At 35.6% G+C, this 22,859-nt stretch overlaps 1 protein-coding gene and 1 non-coding gene across 8 annotated transcripts in view; one reads left to right on the top strand and one right to left on the bottom strand.

Annotated features, from left to right (window-relative positions):
* Positions 1–22,859, top strand: part of EXOC6B (exocyst complex component 6B) — a 676,922-nt gene that overhangs the window by 86,650 nt on the left and 567,413 nt on the right. For all 7 annotated transcript variants that reach the window (XM_055243157.2, XM_055243158.2, XM_055243160.2 and 4 more), the window contains exons 2-5: positions 233–398; positions 8,579–8,626; positions 10,505–10,595; positions 10,691–10,736. In XM_055243157.2, the coding sequence (XP_055099132.1) occupies positions 233–398; positions 8,579–8,626; positions 10,505–10,595; positions 10,691–10,736 (351 nt within the window). The remainder of the gene's footprint in view (positions 1–232; positions 399–8,578; positions 8,627–10,504; positions 10,596–10,690; positions 10,737–22,859) is intronic.
* LOC129463374 (U2 spliceosomal RNA) lies at positions 20,546–20,743 on the bottom strand. The gene has a single exon (XR_008651151.1). It is a non-coding gene; the product is annotated as a U2 spliceosomal RNA (small nuclear RNA).

A 22,859-nucleotide genomic window follows, 5' to 3' on the forward strand; every position in this document is an offset into this window, starting at 1 on the left:
ATGATGAGAATTTTGTGACAAATACTGTCAGGCACTCAAATATTTTGGAATGAATAAGAAAGCAAAAGTTTGGATTTTCCTTAAAAATACTCATTTAACAATGAGGCATGTTAATATACAATTGGATTATTTTGTGGCTTATGTGCCCTAAATTTGCTTCTGGATTTATAATTCTGTTTTTCCTTCTTAGAAGTAACCATGGTATAATCTTCGTGCCATTTTTTTTTTAAAGGTCTGTTTATGATGGTGAAGAACATGGACGTTTCATGGAGAAGCTTGAAACTCGTATCCGTAATCACGACCGAGAAATTGAGAAAATGTGCAATTTTCATTACCAGGGCTTTGTGGACTCTATAACTGAACTGCTGAAAGTAAGAGGAGAAGCCCAGAAACTCAAAGTAAGAAGGCTCTAAGAGACATTGTTTTTCCGTCCTGTGTTGGGGTTTTGATTAGGATTAAAGGATTAAGGATTATAACGCAGAACACATATTTGTAGTGAAGATTTTTGTATAATTGGAAAGGAATTTATACTGAAACGTACATTCTTGAGAGTATGGATTTTTAGCTAAAAAGAATACCCTCCCCCCGCCTTTTTTTTTTGAGGTGGAGTCTCGCTCTGTCGCCCAGGCTGGAGTGCAGTGACGTGATCTCGGTTCACTGCAAACTCCGCCTCCCAGATTCACGCCATTCTCCTGCCTCAGCCTCCCCAATAGCTGGGACTACAGGCGCCCGCCACCACGCCCGGCTAATTTTTTTTGTATTTTTAGTAGAGACAGGGTTTCACCATGTTAGCCAGGATGGTCTCAATCTGCTGACCTCGTGATCTGCCCGCCTCGGCCTCCCAAGGTGCTGGGATTACAGGCGTGAGCCACCACGCCCGGCCAAGATTACCTTCTTAAAGTTATATTTTAATTGGAATAACTACATGTGGACCAGAACCAGTGATCAGTAGCTGGTTCTTTTAAACAGAAACTCAGTTTGACTCTTCATGTTTCTGTTTCCTCGCTGGATAAAAGCTATCATTGTAGAATGATAGAATTTCAAGGCATTGCTATAAAATTCTTTGTAGCGTGCCACCTAGGCCAAAAGAAAAAAACCATTGGTTGTCGTGGAGGGTCTTCTACTAAAGAATGAAGGTTATTTCCTGGTGTGGCCAATTAAGGTCCAGGAAGGAGGCTAGGCACATTTGTCTGGTCCCTGGCATAGCAAAGTCACTTATTTTAGATAACTCACTTTGCTTATTGATCTTAAATCTAACTACTTCAATAAGCTCTTCTGTTATTTCTAATAATTTATATGTAGTTTGAGTTTTCTATGTGAATACTTCTTATATGATCTGTAAGTAATAACAGTTTTATTTTCTTCTTTCAAGTCCTTATGCTTTTAATTCTTTTTTTCTTATTGAAATTTGAATTAGAATCCTAAAAGGATTTTCCTGGGCATGGGGTTAACTTGACAGTGAGTGTAAAATTCGTTTAAAAAATATATTGGTAAGGAAAGCAAAGAAACAGTTTTACTGAGGGGCAAAGTGGGCTGTCAGACATTATATTGTATTCTAAAGCTGTAATAATTTAAAAACTCGATTGTAGATAGTTTCATGACCTAAATCACATGAAACTATCAAATTTCTTATTTTATTTAGCATGAATTTTTGTGTTTTGCTGCAGAAATATTAGCATGTTTGATTATATGGTGCTATCCTAGTCCCCATTGGGTGGGGGTATTATGTAATATACAATATTTACCTTAATATCTTTAAAAAATTTCCAAAATTCTTAAGTTTAAACACATTAGGTCCTAAGGTTTTAAAAAAGAATTTATGGACCTGTACAACAGTATCCAGCCATCTTAAGAAATTATATTGCCATCACAATTAAATCTCTCAATAGTACCCCTCTCAGTTGCTTTCTCTACTCTAGAGGTAACAGTCTTTTGATTTATTGTTAATGTTCTTTAATGCTTAACTATTTTCATTTAAAGTAAGTTAGGTCTTTTCCTTATTCAACATACTGCAATTAATTTCAGAGGAACTAAAGAGTTAAATGTAAAAAATAAAACCATAAAAGAACTAGTAGAAAATATAGGTGAATATTTATATTATTTTGAGACATTTCTAAACAAAATTTCTAAACCAGAAAGAAAAAATTGATAGATGTAGCAACATTAAAAGGAAAGAAACTATTCTACCTACAAATTAAAACTTAAAAGGCAGATAATAAAAAATACTTACAAACACATATGGCAAATTGTTGATATCCTTATATATGAAGATTCTTGATAAATTAACAGGAAAAATGTGAACATTCTAATAGAAAAATGAGAAATACACAATAACATACAGTTTACATAAGAAGAAATACAAAGGAGCTCTACAACTTAGAAAAAAATTAAAGGAATGCAAATTTAAACAATAAGGTGCCAGTACTTAAAACCCCACGTAATTTTAGGATTTATTCTAAGGCTGTAAGTGCATGTACAAGGATGTTCATATGATGTTTTCTTTTAATAGGTAAAACTTAAAAGTGTTCCTAACATCATTTAATAGAGGATTACTAAAAGAAATTGTGGTGCATCTATTTAAAATAATAATAAACTACAGTATAGAGGATATTTGACATGGGAAAGTATTAGAGATGTTTGCTTAATGTATAAAGCTGATTAAAATGTATGAACAGTATGACTATTTTTATAAACTAAATGCACATACTTTACATGTAAATAAATAAGCATTAAAGATTAGAAGACTATATACCAAAATGTTATCAATAATCCCTTGATAATAAATAATTTTAATGTTTTCATTCTTGTGCCTTATGCCTCAGCCTCCCGGGTAGCTAGGACTACAGGTGTGTACCACCATGCCTGGCCAATTTTTGTATTTTTAGTAGAGATAGGGTTTCGCCATATTGGCCAGGCTGGTCTTGAACTCCTGTCCTCAAGTGATCTGACCGTCTCAGCCTTCCAAAGTGTTGGTATTACAGGCATGAACCACCATGCCTGACCATATGAACGAATCTTAATAGTGCGTCTTTCTATGTATTGGTCCATACATTTGTAATCCTTAAATTTTGTGGGCTGATGAGCCTCAGCTGGACAAAAGTATCTGAAATGCTTTTCTTTGTATTTTAAGTTTCCTGCAGTTTCAACTGACAATTTTGAATGTTCTTTAGAAAACTCAGTGTTAAAGTGTACACATTAAAACAAAATTTTCATTCAATATGGGAAAATGATAAGTTGAAATCCATGTTAAAAAATGAGGAAGACTAAAACTAAGGAGATGGTGAAGAAGGGGCAGACTGCAGAGATGCTTATGAGATACCGTATCTCATATATCTGGAATAGAGCCCATGACTCTTAGGTTTCTGGTTTGGGTGACTCAGTAGTTGGTAGTTCTAGTCACTCATATGGGGACTGAAATGGAGAGGGCCAGAATCTCATGAATAGTTTGAATCTTCTCTCTAAAAAATGTATATATGCATGAGAACATGAGAGTGTAAATTGAGAACAATTTCTGATGACTTCATAGAGAAGCCCATAGAGTGAGTCCTCTAGGGCATGCTTCCCAACCCTTTTCTTGTCACAGCACACATAGAAAGTCATATTTGAATGGCAGGCACCTAAGAATAAGCTAGAGTGTTTTTGGGGGAACATGAGGCTTGTTTTAAAAAAATCTTTACATTTTCTTTATGTATTATAATAAGAAAAATAAAATACAGAGTATTAGGCTATATTACAAATGTATAGAAATGTTCTAAACATATAGAACTGTTCTAAACATTCTAAAATGTTTCATCATTTTAAAATGAGAAACTTGAACTTGCTACCGTAAAATAACTTTTTTTTTTTGAGGCAGAGTCTTGCTCTGTTGCCTAGGCTAGAGTGCAGCAGCGTGATCTTGGTTCACTGCAACCTGTGCTTCCCAGGTTCAGGCGATTATCCTTCCTCAGCCTCCCAAATAGCTGGAATTACAGGTGCACCACCATGCCTGGCTAATTTTTGTATTTTTGGTAGAGATGGGGTTTCACCATGTTGACCAGACTGGTCTGGAACTCCTCAGCCTGGGAGTTCCGCCCACCTCAGCCTCTCAAAGTGCTGGGATTACAGGTCTGAGCCACTGCACTCAGCCTGAAATAACTTTTTAAATATTTAGTTTTCTACTTAAAATGACTATATGCCATTCAAATGTAATCAAGACTTTAAAAATTATAACCTCTTTGAATTTCTCAGACACTATTCAAGAGAACGTTTTCTTACAAGTAGGTGATACAAAACATTGAATTATTTCTACATCTATTAAAAAAGTGAACCATCTGAAAGTGTATTAAATAACTTTTTTTTTTTTTTAATTTTTTTTGAGGCAGAGTCTCACTCTGTTGCCCAGGCTGGAGCTCAGTGGCACAATCTTGGCTCACTGCAACGTCTGCTTCCTGGGTTCAAGCGATTCTTGTGCCTCATGCCTCAGCCTCCCAAGTAGCTAGGACTACAGGCATGTACCACCATGCCTGGCCAATTTTTGTATTTTTAGTAGAGAGGAGGTTTTGCCATGTTGGCCAGGCTGGTCTTGAACGCCTGTCCTTAAGTGATCTGACCATCTCAGCCTCCCAAAGTGTTGGTATTACAGACATGAACCACCATGCCTGGCCATATTAAAGAATCTTAATAGTGCGTATTTCTATTTATTGGTCCATACATTTGTAATCCTTAAATTTTGTGGGCTGATCAGCCTTAACCGGACAAAAGTATCTGAAATGCGTGAAAACAAAGATATGGGGTTTCCTGCCAGGACCTGTGTATGCTATTTGTCCTTACCTAGCCATCCCATCTTCCTATACTCATCTTAGGCTGTTCTTTTCTATGCTTCTTAGACACCTCTATCCCACACTTCTCCCATAGCTCCTTGGTGCCCTGGTCCATGATAGTCAGCACAATGTTTTGTCTCTGGTTATCGAAGTAGTCATGTGGTGGAATACCTCCTTGGCAGGGTAGTACTGAATATAGCTCATAATGCTCCTGAATTGCTGATATCACTTGCTGGTTGGTACTCATCTTCTTTTCCTCTTACTTCCCTTGCCTTCCATCAAATTTCTTCAAGTTGCAAATTCCTTCAACTTGCTGAGGATGCCCCAGCAGGAATACTTGAACTGGAGGCTACTGGTTTAGGGTTTGAGTCTGTTTCAGGCTCTACCCAGTTACTTTGAGGGCAGAGGGGATTAATGTCTAGCAGGACACCTGGGAGACTCTGCTCTAGGGGGATCCATTTGACCTAGGTTCAGAATCTATGAAATAAAATGTTTCCTGAACTCTAGAAAATAGTTTAGACAATGTAAAAAGTATTAACAACTGTCAATGCTATTTCGACATACCAATGAAAAGAAATTGTACTCTAAGATGCCCATTATTTCTTTTGATTCTCAGTGTATACATGCACACATTTATCTTCTTTGAAATAAATGAAGTAGCATCCTAGACAGCTGGTATAGTTTCTTTTAATTTTTTGAGACAGAGTGTTGCTCTGTCAACCCAGTTTGGAGTGCAGTGGCATGATCTCGGCCCACTGCAACCTTTGCCTCCCAAGTTCAAGTGATTCTCCTGCCTCAGTCTCCTAAGTAGCTGGGACTACAGGTGCATGCCACCACGCCCAGCTAATTTTTGTATTTTTGTAGAGATGGGGTTTCACCATGTTGGCCAGGCTGGTCTCGAACTCCTGGCCTCAAATGATCAGCTGCCTCAGCTTCCCAGAGTGCTGGGATTACAGGCGTGAGCCACTGCGCCTGGCCTTTTTTTATTGTTATGCATTGAAATAGTTATTGAATGGTATTGGCACAGTTATTATCTTTATTTATTTTTTTGAGATGGAGTTTCATTCTTTCGCCCAGGCTAGAGTGAAGTGGCACGATCTTGGCTCACTGCAACCTCCATCCATGCAACCCGTGTCCCCCCACCCGGTTCAAGCGATTTTCCTGCCTCAGCCTCCCAAGTAGCTGGGATTATAGGCATGCACCACCATGCCCAGCTAATTTTTATATTTTTAGTAGAGACTGGGTTTCACCATGTTGGCCAGGCTGGTCTCAAACTCCTCATCTCAGGTTGATCCACCTGACTCGGCCTCCCAAAGTGCTAGGATGACAGGTGTGAGCCACTGCACCCAGCCCACAGTTATTATCTTTCTTACTGGAAGCATTCATTAGGTTCCTAGGGATATGTTTTAGGTCCATGGTTTGCATGAAATTAATTTAGTGTGCCTTGATCAGTATTTTTGACAAAAACTGAAATTAAATATAATCAAATTGAATAGAAAACAAGAGAGTGCATTACATGTACTAAGGATAAACATTGTTTCTTGAAAATTGTGTGTGTGTTCCCTATACTTGTGTACTGAGTTGCAATGGAAAATGTATTTTTTACAGTGAGTTTAAGGTGAAAAAAAGTGAGAAATGGTGCCTTTATAAGGCAAACAAGGCTACTCTAGTAGATAATGTTGCTGAATTTGGGAGTATTATAGAGGGTTGTATTTTAGGAGATCTCCAGTTTAGGATTAAAAATATCTAATTTATTATTGAATAACTACTGTAACGGGGATAGCATTATCACCCAAGGAAGCCTGTATGATTTTTATTCACATTGCTTGAACACTTTTTCTTATATTGAGCTGAATACTGTTTTCTAGTAACAAACATTGGTTTGAGTAATAAGCTCCATTTTTAGGGAGCCACTTTACTTCTGATAGCTCTTCAGATATTTGAAGGGCAGCCATTGTTTAAGTACGGTTTATAGTATATAGGGTCCAGGTATGGGGTATAGTGTCTCCAAGTGAATATTTTTCCCCTTTCTTGGCTAAAAATGGCTTCATCTGTTTTTCTTGTGGTATAGCTTTGACTCCCTCTGCAAATGTGTTCACCTCTAACCATGCTTCAGCTTGTAAAGCCCTTCTTAAAATGTGGCATCCAATTGTAAATTTCATAGTGTGGTATTACTACCTTACCATCACGTTTATTCTAGACCAGGGGTTAGCAAACTCTGTCTCTTAGGCCAAATCCAGCTTGCCTCCTGTTTGTGTAAATAAAGTTTTATTGGAACACAGCCATGACCTTTCATTTACATTTATTTTCTTTATGGCTACATGCCTGCTACAGAGGTAGAGTTGAATATTGAATAGTTACAACAGAGATTGTATGGCTTGCAAAGCCTAAAATATTTACCATCTAGCCCTTTATGGAAATAGATTGCTGACCCCCTTTTAGACAATGCTTCCATTAACATTGTCTTAGATGTGCATTTTGGACGGCTTTATCACTCTTAATTTGTATTGAGCTCAGTGCAATAAAACTACAAAGTGTTTCACATGTGGTGCCATTAATTAAATAATAAAGAGGGAATTTGCTGGTTTCTTGCCTCCCTTTCTGGTAATTTAAAGAGGCTTCGTGGAGGAGTTCAGATTTCATTTTGGCTTTGGATGGAGGTGCATATGGTAATCTGCTTTGAATGATAGTCCAGGTATAGTGTATTGTTCAGAGCAGTGATTTCAAAAGTGTGTTCTTTTAAAAAACGAGCTCCTTGAGAAGATCTTCAGTTGAAGGGTATTATGTTAGATAAATTTGGAAAACATCCTATACGATATTCCTTTCTTGGGCATTTACAGTGCATATCATATCATGTGTATTTGTGTGTGTGTGTATGTCTGTGTGTCTGTGTTTGTGTGCTTGCATGTGCATGGCTGTGTGCATGTGCAGAGTACCTGCTAATTAACATTTCTTGATGTCCTAAGGGACATAATAGGAAATGCTAGGTTAGGGGATTCACTAAAAGTATAAGGAGTAGCAATTACTGGTGGAAGGCTAGAAAGTGTTTATTAAACAACATTTTAGAAGTTAGTATTGCTTATGTTTTGATATCACAGATGATGAGGAAATTACTATTCTATATAATTAATTTTTTCCATCATTGAAATGTCAAAAGTGAATATCAAAAAAAGTAGATGCCATTTCCTTTAAATAATGAACTCTGGATCATTTAAGGGCTTATTCACAAATTTTTGACTATCTGATGGAGAGATTATGTTGGAAAAATGGAAGTATGGAAGTGTTAGGAGCTGTTAAGAATTAATAATCCAAAAAGAATTAAGGTAAAGCATTTTCTAAAAATAAGATAATAAGCAAACAGGGAAACTTTGACTCGAGTTAAAAAGTTCAGTGTATACCCAACTTTTCTAGGAATACATTGGTGAAATGAGGAATATCTGTATAAAATTTGTACTTTCTATTTTATTTTTCTCTCCCCTTTTTCCTCTCATCTCCCCAAAGTTAAAGTGTGATCTTTAGTTATTATAGTATCTTAGTTTAGAACTGTTCTAAACTCACCATATTTGTTAGCAAATTTTTCTTTTCAAAAGGTCATGCAAACATCCAGTAGAAAAGTTGACGTAATTTAAACCCAAGAGAATGCCACTGCACCAATATGTAGTGGAATACTGAAAATATTTAACTACCTATTCCTAATCTTTTCATATGAAATTTAGATCTTTTTCAACTATTGTCTAAATGTTTGTTTTTTATGAGTTTAAATTGTCTTCTCTCCACAGAATCAAGTGACGGATACCAATAGAAAACTACAACATGAGGGAAAGGAAGTAAGACCAGTTTACCTTTTGAAGAAACCTTTTCTGTTTCATGCCACTCTCTTTTAATGACTATGTTATTCATTTAGTGGTTAAGACTGTAAGTAGTATGTTGGAAGTACTTGGACATTATTGTTGCTTTTCCTAATGTTTATCTGAATTAAATGAACATAGTCACTGGGAAGTCTAAGGAGAGAGGATACAGCCTTCTTAGTTGTGCTTTTAAATCATTGACTTGTCGTAATACAATAACATAATCATTGACTTTTAAATCATTGACTTGTCATAATACAATAAGTCAATAACATTCCTCTGCCTGGAATGTTATTTCCTCAATATTCACCTTCTTCAAATCTTTGCTCAAATGTTGCCTTCTTAATGAGGCCTTTCCTAACCACCTTGTTTGAAATTGTAGTCTCACTCTCATCTGTGCATTCTTTTGATCCTTTCCCACTTTTTCTTCATTGTGCCTGTCATGCTCTGATATTATATTTAACATATTTTTACTTATATATACTTTTTTCTGTCGTTCTCCATTGGAAATTAAACTCCATGAGATTAGGAATTTTTGTTTGCTTTATTCATTGCTGTATCCCCTCCATCTACCTAAATAGTGACTGGCACAACGTGGATGGTCAACAAATTTATTTAAAAGATTAATCAACCAGGCACAGTGGCTGAGATTATATGCTCTAATCCCAGTGCTTTGGGAGGATGAGGTGGGAGGATCACTTGAGGCCAGGAGTTTGAGACCAGCTTGGGCAACATAGTGAGACCCCATTTCTACCTACACCCAAAAAACAAACAAAAAAAAACCATAACCAGGCATGGAGGTGCATGCCTGTAGTCCCAGCTACTTGGGAGACTGAGGTGGGAGGATCTTTTAAGCCCAGGAGTTCGAGGTTGCACTGAGGCATGATTGCACCACTGCACTCTCAGCCTGGGTGACAAAGGGAGACCCCATCTCTATCCCCCCACCATAAAAAAAATCATTGATTCTATTAATTGACATTTAGCATTAAAACCATCACAGTTTACAATATTTTTTATATCTATTTGCTCATTTGATCCTCATGGCTGACAAAATCAGGACAGGTATTATCACTGTTTTTTTGAAGAGGAAACTAAAACAAATGATTTGCTGTATTTTACATAGTTATTGGCAAGGCTGGGACTAAAACCGAGGTTTTCTGACTTGTAGTACATGACTGTTTTCTGTTATCATGCTTCTTTCTTATCACCTAATACTTTTTTGATGTTTAATTTTAATAAGCTTTAAGATTAGCTTTTGATTATTTTATCACTGACTTACTCAGGACCATTCTCTTGTTCTTTTCTGCGTGGTATCTAAGCAGATAACAACATTTTTAGGTATGGGTATAGGATGAATGCTGCAAGTAGATGTGTAGATTATTACTTTGTAAAGAAGTTTGTCTCACATTCTAAATTCTGTGGGGTACAATTTCTTCTAGTTATATTATGGTATGACTTCTGATAGAAGCTCTTAAAACGGGGGCTAGGGGAATAAAAGTGAGTTACTTTTCAACAAACTATAACTTTTGGAAAAGCCACATCTTTTAAGTGTGTGGGTTTATTTGTTGAAATAGAGATTTAGTTGAAGATAGTTTTTTTCTCCTGGATAACCCTTGTAGTTTAGGACTTCATTTTACCTAGCCCTTCTTAGTATTGTATGTATCTTGGGGAGAAAGCGGGAAACTGTGCAGGAATGTTTTACTGGTTAGGAAAGGCAGTTCCTTAGTTCACTTGGCAGGTCTTACTATGAAACTGTCTAGGATTTTCTGATGAATTGAACACAGTGTGGAAAAATGTGACTGAAAGCTTTTTATTTACAGCCATTGGCATAATTCATTCTTTTTCCCTCTTGCCAAGCTGGTAATAGCAATGGAAGAGCTGAAGCAGTGTCGACTACAACAGAGAAATATTTCTGCCACTGTTGATAAATTAATGCTGTGTCTTCCAGGTGAGGAACTGGAAATGGAGAAGGATTCTTGGTATAATTTTTGTTGCTTTAATTAGGCTTTCTCTAAATCATATTTGTGTATTCTTTTCTTTAAGTCCTAGAGATGTACAGCAAACTGAGGGACCAGATGAAAACTAAAAGGTAAGATTTTTTTTTCAATCAAACAGTTTTTACTATCTAAAAATTTCTGTTATTTAGAATACTTTTAGGTCCATATTTAGCATAGCTTTTCAAAAAATTAAGTTTCTAACATCTTAACCTTTTGTATATTTATTGATTCATTCTAGATTTATTTATATATATTAGTGGTATGATAATGTGTTCTGTCATGTATTATGTTTAATAAATAATACTTAGTTAGATTTTTAAAAGACCCAGTCTTTTAGGGAAAAGCATATACCTATTTTTAGTGATAGTTGGTTTGAGATATGTTTTGATTCATTTAATAGTGTCGTAGAAAAAAATAGTACTGGTTTTGGTGCAAGAGTACATTAGCTGGGGTTCTTAAGAAAAACAGAACCAATAGCGTGTGTGTGTGTGTGTGTGTGTGTGCGTGCGTATCTCTGTCTGTTTACCTACTGGAGAGGGAAGTATTTATTTTAAGGAATTGGCTCACATGATTGTGGAGTATAGCAAGTATAGCAAAAGCTGCAGTGTAGTCTGGCAAGCTAGAGTCCAGTGAAGAGTTAAGATAATAGCTTGAGTCCAAAGGGACTCTTCTGTAGAATTCCCTCTTCCTTGGGCACAGTCAGCCTTTTTCCTATTAAGGTTTTCACCTGTGGTGGAATGAGGCCTACTCACATTATGGAGGGTAATCATCTTTACTCATAGTCTACCGACTTAAATGTTAATCTCATCTAAAAAATACCATCACAGAAACATCTAGAATAATGTTTGACCAAATATCTGGCTCCTATGGTCAGCCAAGTTGCCACATAAAATTAACTATCGTAAAGGGGAAGGGTGAGGTTAAATTCAGAGGATTTCTCTTCTGTATGTTGTTTTCTTCTAAAGGAAAATCTACAGTGACTCTATAGTTCTGCTCCTCAAACTAGAATAAGCATCTCCAACCTCTCTGCCCTGAGATGCCCTGTAGTATGATGGGGATATATGAAGCTATAGGATAACAAAGCATATCTTCCTGGAATGTTAATTTTACCTAGGTTTTGAGGGAAAAAGTATGCAATTAAAATATATTTAATATTGAGATGAGAATATAAATATTATGGGTAAAAATTCAAAATTCTCAAGAATTTTGAAGCTGAATCATTAGACATTAAAATAGTAGGACATGCTCTCATAAGAGAACATGGATAGAACACTGTGAGAAGTTCTGTCTGAGATATGAAAGTAGTATTAGTTCCCTAATATCCTTTTAGTAAAGTTCTAAAATTATAGAGAATTTAAAATCACCTGTGAGCCAGGTTCAGTGGCTCACACCTGTAATCCCAGCACTTTGGGAGGCCGAGGCGAGTGGATCACTCGAGGCCAGAAGTTCAAGACCTGCCTGGCCAACATGGAGAAAACAAAAAACAAAAAAAGGAGCTCTACTAAAATACAAAAAAAGGAGCTGGGCGTGATGGTGCACACCTGTAATCCCAGGTACTTGGGAGGCCAAGGCATGAGAATTGGCTCACATGATAGCTCGAATTTGGGAGGCAGAGGTTGTGATGAGCCAAGATTGCACCACTGAGCTCCAGCCTGGGTGACAGACTGAGTCTGTCTCAAAAAAAAAAAAAAAAAAAATCACCTGTGTACCAACTTCTCAGAATTAACAGATATTAACAATTTTCCAGTTTTGATTCATATATGTGTAAAGAAAAAAATATAGTATATATATAAAACATTCATATGGACAGAAAGAGGTATATATATATATATATACTTTTAAAAATTACAGATAAAATTTATGTTCCCTTCTTCGGTCCTATTCCTTTCCTTACTCCCCTGAGGAAACCAGTATCATAAATTTATTGAATGTTCTTCTATTCTGTGCTTTTAATATTTATAAATCATATATTGTTTTGTGTTTAAAAAAGTTTATGTAGATGATTCTCAGTCCTCATTTTGAGATCTGTGTATTCGCTCAACAAAGATGAATCGAATACCTACTATGTGCTAGGCATTACTCTTGGTACTGGGGATACAGCTGTGAATAAAATAGATAAAAATATCTACCCTCTGGGGCTTGTATACTAGTAGGCAGCTTATTTTCTTTATGTGTATAGATACATTTTGCTCGTTTTAATCACTCCATGATAGTCTATTATATGAATAATTCACATTTCCCCTGCCAGTTCCAGTGATTATCATAAGTGCTGTTCATCAGTATTTCTAGCTGCTTCCTTTGGTGCAAGGTAATATTACATTTCCTGGGTTCCCTGTGTATATTTCCTGGATTCCCAGTTCCACGTGACTTTTTCTGGCTGACAAGATGTGAGCAGAAGTGATATGTATCACTTTTGGGCTTAGCATTTAATTTTGCTCCAGAGTTCTCTTATTTTCCCTTGTTCTTGAGAAATGGCAACTCCGAGATGCTGGTTGAGTCCCTGAGTAACTTCAGGGAGCATAGCCTACCTGCCAACCCATTATGAATGTATAACATGAGTAAGTTTTAAATATTTGTTTTAAGTCACTGAGATTTTGGGGGTGTTTATTGCTACAAGATAACTATCCTTACTGATACGATTAGGGACATTTGATATGTTTCCAGTAGTTATGGCAGACAGTGGTACAGTAAGTATCCTTGTTCTTGTCTCCTTGGACTCACATTCAAAATTTCTTGAGAGTGTTGTTCTTTAGATGTTGCTATGCATGGAAATTATATCATGGGGGTTAGTTAAATATAGATTCTGATTGAATAGGTCTGGCTGGGATCATTTCTGAGATTCTGCATTTTCTGCCACTCTCCCAGGTGATGCCAATTCTGTTGGTCTAGGGTCTATACCTAGAAGGAAATCAGCTGGATCAAAGAAAGGGTTTACATGTCTTTGATCTTATCATTGTTCTCTATGGTGATTTCCCTATTTATCCTACCATTGTTATTTTGTGGGAGATCCTGTTACTCTACCTCTTGGTAACATCTATATTGTCAAACTTTTTGGTTTTTGCCAGTCTCATGATTGTGAAATGATAGATCACTATTGTGATTTTTATTTTATTTTTATTAGATTATTAGTGAATTCAGGTTTTAGGCATGTGGGTTTTCTCTCATCTACTTCCTGCCCACTTTTAGGTTGTTTATTGTTTTCTTTTTCATTTATAGGAATTATATACTTTGGATGCCTTTTCCTGTTGTATATTGTCTTCCAATGCATGGCTTACCTATTAACATTATATAATTAGTAGTTTTTGTTGCATAGAAGTTTTAAGTTTTGGTATAATCAAATTTATTTTGTGGGTTTCAAAAAATTTTATTTTTAGACCTTCTTAAGTTCAGTATAAATAACAGTGTCTTTTCCTTGAACCAGTTGAAAGTAAGTTGCTAACATGACACACCGTCATCCCCAATTACTTTAGTGTGGTTCCTACAGATAAAGACATTCTTCTATGCAACCACAGTGCAATAGAGAATGGACATTAGCTTTGAAATATTTCTAGCACCTAATCAGCATACCCAATTCAAGTTTTGCCAATTGTCTCAATCATGTTCTTTCTAGCAAAATAATCCAGTTCAAATCACATGTTGCTTTTAGTTGTCATGTCTCTTTAGTCTTTTTCAGTCTGGAACTGTCTTCAGCCTTTCCTTGCCTTTCATGACTTTATTACTTTTGAAGATTACAGGCCAGTTATTCTGTAGAATGATCTTGCTTTCTTTAAAAATCTCTCATCTGACCATCTCTGTTTTTAAATTAGACTATTTAGGTCTTTTACATTTCATACAATTATCAACATATGGGTTTAAATCTACTGTCTTCTAATGTATTTTCCATTTATCCTACCTGTTCTTTGTTCCTTCTCTTTATTCTTGTCTTTTTAAAAAATCGATTTCTATATTTCACTTTGTTGTTTTATATTTAGTAATACCCTATTATTTATACCTCTTTGTTTTGCAATTTTTCCTTAGTAGCCTCAGTGTATTGGTTACAGAACCCGTGGGATAGGGGACTAGGTGTAGACGCTTAAGTCCCTTATATAAAATGGCATGGTATTTGCATACAACCTATACACATCCTCCTAAAACTTTCAGTCGTCTCTAGATTACTTAGAATACCTAATACAATGTAAATGCTATGTAAGTAGTTGTTACACTGTTTGGTTTTATTTGTGTTTTTTAAAAAATATTTTTGATCAATATAGTTGATTGAATTCACAGATCTGGAACATGCAAATATGAAGGGCTGACTGTATTTTATTTTTTTCCCAGTTCCTTCTATCTTTACAATGTATAACTTACAATGAGTCTTTAAATATTACACCAAATCACACACAATGCAAGATTCTTATAATGATACTCTTCCATTTTGCCCTCCCTTATGTCATTGTTGTCATGTTTTTATTGTTATGTTATTATGTCATAAGACCTATGACAACAATATAGTGTAGTGCCACACATGTTCATTTTTGCTGTAACTTTTAAAGAAATTTAAAAATTAAAGAGAAAAACTCTCACATATTTACCCACATTATTTTAAGTGTGGATCCAAGTTTGTATCTGGTATTATTTTTCCCTTTTGGTTAAATGACATCCTTTAATATTTTTTTTTTTTGAAGTTAATAAATTTTTTTTTATTTTTATTTTTTATTTTTCACTTGTATTCACTTAATTTTTATTTTTTTCTTTTTCTTTTTATTATTATGCTTTAGGTTTTAGGGTACATGTGCACAATGTGCAGGTTTGTTACATATATATCCATGTGCCATGTTGTTTTGCTGCACCCATTAACTCGTCATTTAGCATTAGGTATATCTCCTAATGCTGTCCCTGCCGCCTCCCCCCACCCCACAACAGTCCCCGGAGTGTGATGTTCCTCTTCTTGTGTCCATGTGTTCTGATTTTTCAATTCCCACCTATGAGTGAGAACATGCGGTGTTTGGTTTTTTGTCCTTGCGATAGTTTACTGAGAATGATGGTTTCCAGCTTCATCCATGTCCCCATAAAGGACATGAACTTATCATTTTTTATGGATGCATAGTATTCCATGGTGTATATGTGCCACATTTTCTTAATCCAGTCTATGGTTGTTGGACATTTGGGTTGGTTCCAACTCTTTGCTATTGTGAATAATGCCGCAATAAACATACGTGTGCATGTGTCTTTATAGCAGCATGATTTATAGTCCTTTGGGTATATACCCAGTAATGGGATGGCTGGGTCAAATGGTATTTCTAGTTCTAGATCCATGAGGAATCGCCACACTGACTTCCACAATGGTTGAACTAGTTTACAGTCCCACCAACAGTGTAAAAGTGTTCCTATTTCTCCACATCCTTTCCAGCACCTGTTGTTTCCTGACCTTTTAATGATGGCCTTGTTGGATCAGTCTGCTGGCTATGAATTCTCTCAGAAATACAGTATTTCTGAAAAAAGTATTTATTTCACCTTCAGTTTTTAAATTGAATTATAATTCATATATCATAACATTCATCATTTTTAAGTGTACAGTTGAATAGATTTTATTACATTTACGTGGTTGTAACATCATCATCACTAGCTGATTCTAGGACATTTTCATTACCCCAAAAAGGGTACCCATTCCTTGTACCCATTCCTCTTTCCTCTCTGCCCTGGCAACCACTAATCTACTTTCTGTCTCCATAGATTTGCCTATTCTGAACATCTCATATAAATGGAATCATACAATATGCAGCCTTTTGTGTCTGACTTTTTCCACTTAACATAATGGAAGGTTTTCAAGATTCATTCATGTTGTAGCATGTATCACTGTTTCATTCCTTTTTATGGCTGAATACTCTCTCATTGTATAGATATACTGCTTTTATATACCTTTTATATACCTTTTCATCAGTCGATGGACATTTAGGTTATTATCACTTTTTAACTTATGAATAATGCTGCTACAAATGTTCATTTACAAGCTTTTGTGTGAGCATATGCTTTCAGTTTTCTTGTGAATATACTTAGGAGCAGAATTTCTGGGTCACATGGTAAACATTTGGTGCACTTTCTCTCTCTGTATGTTTTACCATTTTGAGGAACTGTTAGATTCTTTTCCAAAGCACCTGCACCTTTTTATCTTCCCAACAGCAGCATAGATGTTTCCAATTTCTGCATAGCCTAGTCAATACTTATTATTGTCTACCCAGGCCAGGCGTGGTGGCTTACGCCTGTGATCCCAGCACTTTGAGAGGCCAAGGTGGGAGGATTGCTTGAGCCCAGGAGTTTGAGACCAGCCTGGCTAACATGGCAAAACCCCATCCCTACTAAAGATACAAAAATGAGGCGGGTGTGGTGGTGTGTGTCTGTAATCCCAGCTCCTCGGAGGGGCTGAAGCATAAGGATTGCTTGAACCAGGGAGGTGGAGGTTGCACTGAGCCGAGATTGCTCATTGCACTCCAGCCTGAGCGACAGAGTGAGAGTCTGTTTCAAAAAAAAAAAACTCTTATTATTTGACTTTAATGTAGCCATCCTGGTGGGTGTGAAATGGCATCTCATTGTTTACCTTCATTTAAAAAAATATCCTTGATGGATATAGAATTTGAGGTTTATAGTTTCATTAGTTCATAAGACATGATTTCATTGTCTTCTGGCTTCTGCAGTTTCTGAGAGATGTATAAGTAGCCTTACCTTTGTCTCCCTGTAAGTAATGTGTCTTTTCTCCAGCTGCTTTAAAACTTTTGTCTTTATCATTTGTTTTCAGGCAGTTTGATTTTGTGCACTTTGGTGTAAATATGTGCACACATGTGTGTATTTATCCTGCTTGTGGTTTGTTTAGCTTCTTGGATCTGTGGGTTTACAATATTCATAAAATCTGGAAAATGTTGACATTATTTCTCCAAACTCTTTTTTTGTCCTTTTCCCATCACCATTTTGGGACTTCAGTTATATTAATATTTATGTTGGACAGCTTGATTAACCCCACAGGTGACTTGAAGATCTTTTCTCCCCACCCCCTCAGTCCTCTCTGTGCTTTATTTGAGATAGATTTTATGGCTGTGTTCAAGCACATTGATCTCTCTCATTTGCATTGTGTAATGTTTTGGTCCCTTTCAGTGACATTTACATTTCAGATAATGTATTTTTCATGTATAGAAGTTACATTTAGCCTTTTATGTTTTATTTCTTTTATTATTTGTTTTTCTTTACTTACATGTACATTGTTCTAATTGCTGTTTTATGTACTTCTTTGTGAATTCTGCCACTTCTGGTATTTTTTTAGATCTTTCTGCAGACTGATTTTGTTTTTCCTGGTTGTAGGTCAGTTCTTTGCTTCTTTTCATGTCTAGAAATTTTTGATTGATTAATGAACATTATGTTGATGAGTCTCTGGATTTTGGGGTGCTTTTTTTTTCCTTTAGAGAGTGTTGGGCTTTGTTTTAGCAAATGGTCAGTTGATTGCAGATCAGTTTGTTACCTTCAAACCCGATTTTTAAGCTCTGCTTAAAGGCCCACCTTTATTCCAGGGGAGTTCAGCTTTACTAAGTAAGACTTGATCCCTCTATAATCTACTCTGAATAGCTCAGGAGTACCCAACGACTCTTCGCTTTGACTGTTCAGAGTTTGAATGTTTATCTGCCTTGTCTGAGATTGTTGAAGTGTTCATCTTACCTTCCCCTGGCTGGTCTCCCACTCTCTCCCTTCCTTCCTTCTTTTTAGCTATCCATGTGGAATTTCACTTTCCCTATGCCTGTCCTAGTACTTAGCAGACAAGGGAACCCCTGTGTAAATTCTGCAGTTCTTTTTCTGCATTGCTCTTTTTTTGGGGAACTCTGCCACACAACTTCAAGCTGCATCAACTTTCCTGAGCTACTATCACTGATTCTTTAAGTCAGCAAGGCTGCTGAGCTCTGTTTTGATTTTTTCTGGCTGTGCCCATGACCTAGAAGTCAACTTTAGGTAGATAATCCTGGTAATTATTAAACTCACCTTATTTGTTTCCCTTTTTACAGAGATAGCAGTTCTATGTTGCCTGATGTCCAATGTCTGAAAATGGCTGCTTCATATATTTTTGCCAATATTCTACTTGTTTATAAAGTGAGAGATCATGTCTGTTCCTTGTTAGGCTTTTGTAGCTGGAAGTCTGTTTTTTTTTTTTTTTTAAGCTATAAATACTGATTTTTCTACTGCATTTTGTGCTCCCTGGGGAAAGACATCTGAACATCTTTCTATCTCTAGTGCACGGAAGAAATTACATATTTGTTAATGATGCTCTTTGATTAGGAATGACACTAATATTTTTCTGTGATGAAAGCTTTTATTTCATATTTTATCATACTCTGAATTTTAAAAAATTTCTTATAGATAGTTGCAATTTGCTTTCAAGGATCACTTCTTAGAATTTTAAAAACCATCACTGTGAAAGAATTCCATGGTATGGCAAGAAAGTACCAAAACTTAATTTGCTCGGAATCAGTATTCTTCTTCTTGCTTTAGCATTCAACCATGTCTGTTATTCTGATCATGGTTATTCAGTTTGTATGATTATTTAGAACCTCTTTCCCTGCCTTCCTCCCTTTTATTCTCTGCTTTTATTTTCTTTACTTTAGTTCTGATTGTATCTCTGTTAAGGAGCCTGCGTGAGAAGAGGGGAGAGAGTGACCACATATGCAAGTGAAACTTAGGAATTTGCCTTTTGATTCAGTTTTAATAATGTTTGGAGATTGTCAAAAGTACGTCAAAATCTAATTTTGGATTTCCGTGGTCACTGGACATAATTTTTTTCTTTTGGTGCCTGCTGTACAGGTGTTAGTTGGCTATCATTCTTTAACCTGTCGCGGATATTGAAATAGACTAGACATTTGAATATTACTGATTTGTTATAGTTAAAATGTGACTATACTGGGAAGGGACAATGGGGAAATAGGGTGACATTCTTTGTTGCCAGGAATCACTGGGTTTTGTACTAATTAGCCTTGAAAAATGTGGAGCTATTTGACAGACCAGATGTTTTCAGCATGAGCCATGTGTCTCATCAGTGAATGTGCCTTGCGTCTGCAGACAACATTGTTGAATTTTCCTCATTCTATAAACAATGTTCCAAAATATAACTAAACCCCAAAGTGTGTTTATCTTTTTGGCTTAATTTCTGGCTTTCTATCCGTTCTAAAGTTTCTCTCTAGAGGAATTGCATTTTATTGCACATAGCTCTTCATACCTAATTGTAGTATAAACACCATTCTGTTTACACTAAACCATGTGAATTGTATTGTTTTTGAGCCTGTAAAATTTTAATAAGAGCAATGATTTCAGATTTAACTATATTTGTACTTTTATTTCTAAATTTAGGGGGAATAAAACTTTCTTCCCTCCATTTACTTAAACAAAGACTTTGATTTTTTGAACAAATGAGGGAAAACATTAAAACAAAACAAAACAAAACAAGTAAAACCGGTTTCTAGTCTTTAGCATTTGTGGTACTAAATTCATTGGAGCAAGAAGAGTTTAAGTATCTGCTGTGAAAATCATTCTTAAAGTCCAAAATAGAGCTATAAGTCTTTTTTCTTTTTAAGGATGATACTGAATTTTTCCTATACCAAATATATCATGGGAAACATGGAAATTAGGAAATTAAAAGTATGAAGGAGAAAATTATCTTGTAATATTGCCATCCAAAGGAAATTATCTCGTAATATTGCCATCCAAAGGAAAAATATCTTGGCTAACATTTCTGTATTTATTTTTCTCATTTTGCTCTCTACTTTTGTGTGTATGTGTGCTTCCAGTGATATATATCTCATATATGCATACATGTTCATAATTTATATGTGTAAGTATTTATAATTTTGAAGAATATTATCATTATACTTGTAAGATCTATTTTTTTTTTTTCAATTGGAGTACCATTCCTGGAGGTACTGCAATGTCAGGTTGATGCATGGAGTGGACTAAATAAGTTCCCATTTTATCTCCCTGCTGCAAAAATCCATTTAATAAATATTGTCCTCTGATAAGAGGATGTATCAGATATTAAACTGATAAGATCTATCAGATATTAAATTTGATCTTAGCCAAAAGGCCAAGAGGCAATTAGATCTATTTTTTGAAGTGATTTTCATTCAACAATATTGTAAATGTTTTGCTATTTTATTAGCCTTTTACTACTTCTTATTAGACATCTAGGTTAGTTTTTTTGTTTGCTAATATAAATAATTCTATAATTCAAGAGGCTTATACATACTGCTGTGCATCTTTTTTTGGTTTGGAAATGCAATTGCTTAAAATAGTTGTTTTGCTAAAATTCTTCATTGAAAACTTATGTCATTAATAAAAACTTGTTTGTCAGCTGGCTGTGAATTCCATTATTGAAACCCCTGATGTAATACAAATTATTTTTTAAGAAATCTTTGGTAATTTGATTTGCATTTTTTCACATGTCAGTTAAACATTTGTTTTTTCATATGTTGGCCCTTTTTGGTTCTTTTGCGAATTTTCTTTGTTCGTTTTTTTTTTTTTTACAAAAACAACTCAAGTTCATTAATCTTTTTCCTTTGAGATGGAGTCTTACTCTATCACCAAGGCTGGAGTGCAGTGGTGTGATCTCAGCTCACTGCACCCTCCGTCTCCTAGGGTCAAGCGATTCTCTTGCTTCAGCCCCTTGAGTAGCTGGGATTATAGGCTTCCACCAACATGCCCGACTAATTTTTGTATTTTTAGTAGAGAAGAGGTTTCACCATGTTGCCTAGGCTTGTCTTGAACTCCTGACTGCAAGGGATCTGCCCGCCTCAGCCTCCCAAAGTGCTGGAATTACAGGTGTGAGCTACCACGCCCAGCCTATTAATCTTTTAGGTACACATTACAAATAAACTTTACCAGTTTTTCTCTTTATTCTTATGTTTTCTTTGCATAACTTATTTCGTTTTTACCTATTCAGCTTTATTAATCTTAATTTTATTTGTCCTCCTATGCTTATAGAAGCTTTCCCTTTTAGACAAATATCATCCCTTTTATTTTTATGGAATGTCCCTCTGTGTTACTAGCAATATTTGTTGGCTTAAAGTCTTTTATATCTCGTATTAATATAGCCATTTCAGCTCTTTTGTGATTCCTTTATTTTTTATTTTTTTTTGACGGGTCTCACTGTGTTACCTAGGCTAGAATGCAGTGGCCTGATCTCAGCTCACTGCAACCTCTGCCCACCCAGGTTTAAGTGATCCTCCCACCTCAGTTTCCCAAGTAGTTGGGACTACAGGTGCATGCCACCACACCTGGCTAATTTTTTTGTAATTTTTTTGGTAGAGATGAGGTTTTGCCTTGTTGCCCAGGCAGATCTCAAACTCCTGAGCTCAAGTGATCCACCCACCTTGACCTCCCAAAGTGTTGGCATTATAGGTGTGAGTCACTGTGCCCAGCCTTGCAGTTACTTTTTTTTATGGCATATCTTCTTTCCTCTTTTACTTTCAATCTATTTGTATCTTTGAATCTAAGTGTGTTTCTTGTAGACAATATGTAGTTGGATCATGCTTTTTAAGTCCCGACAATGTTGGCCTTCCAATTGGAGTGCTTAGTCCATTCACGTTTAATGTAATTATTGATATCGTTGGATTTTGTTCTTTGTTTTCTATATTTTTCATGTCTTTTTTTTTGTTTGTTTTTGTTGCTCCTTTACTGCTTTCTTTTGTGTTACATATTTTTAGTGTACTATTTGAATTCTTTTGTTGATTTTCAAATGATATATATTTTTGGTTTTTTTAGAGGTTGCTCTATGGATTATAATATGCATCTTATCACAGTTTACTGGAGGTCATTGCTGATATAAATTTGGTGTAATATATAGTAGTAGTTTTGCTTCAATTAGTTCCATTTCTTTCCTACCTTTTTGTGCTGTTATTGTTAGATATACTACACTTAAATATTTTGTAAGCCCAATGATACAGTGTTATAATCATTGCTTTAAAAAATCTTATCTTTTAAAGAAGTTAAGAAAAGAAAAAAATATTTTTATTTGTCTTTCATATTTAGCATGTATTTACTATTTCCCGTGTTCTTCGTTTCTTTCTGTGAATTCCAGTTACCATCTGCTGTCATTTCCTTTCGGGCTTCCTTTAGTGTTTCTTGTAAGGCAGGTCTGCTAGCAAGGAATTTTCTGTCTTTGTTTATCTGGCAAGGTATCATATTTCACTTTGATTTTTAAATAGTCATCAGCT

Source organism: Symphalangus syndactylus, chromosome 14, assembly GCF_028878055.3.
Source record: "Symphalangus syndactylus isolate Jambi chromosome 14, NHGRI_mSymSyn1-v2.1_pri, whole genome shotgun sequence".
NCBI classification, from domain to species: domain Eukaryota; kingdom Metazoa; phylum Chordata; class Mammalia; order Primates; family Hylobatidae; genus Symphalangus; species Symphalangus syndactylus.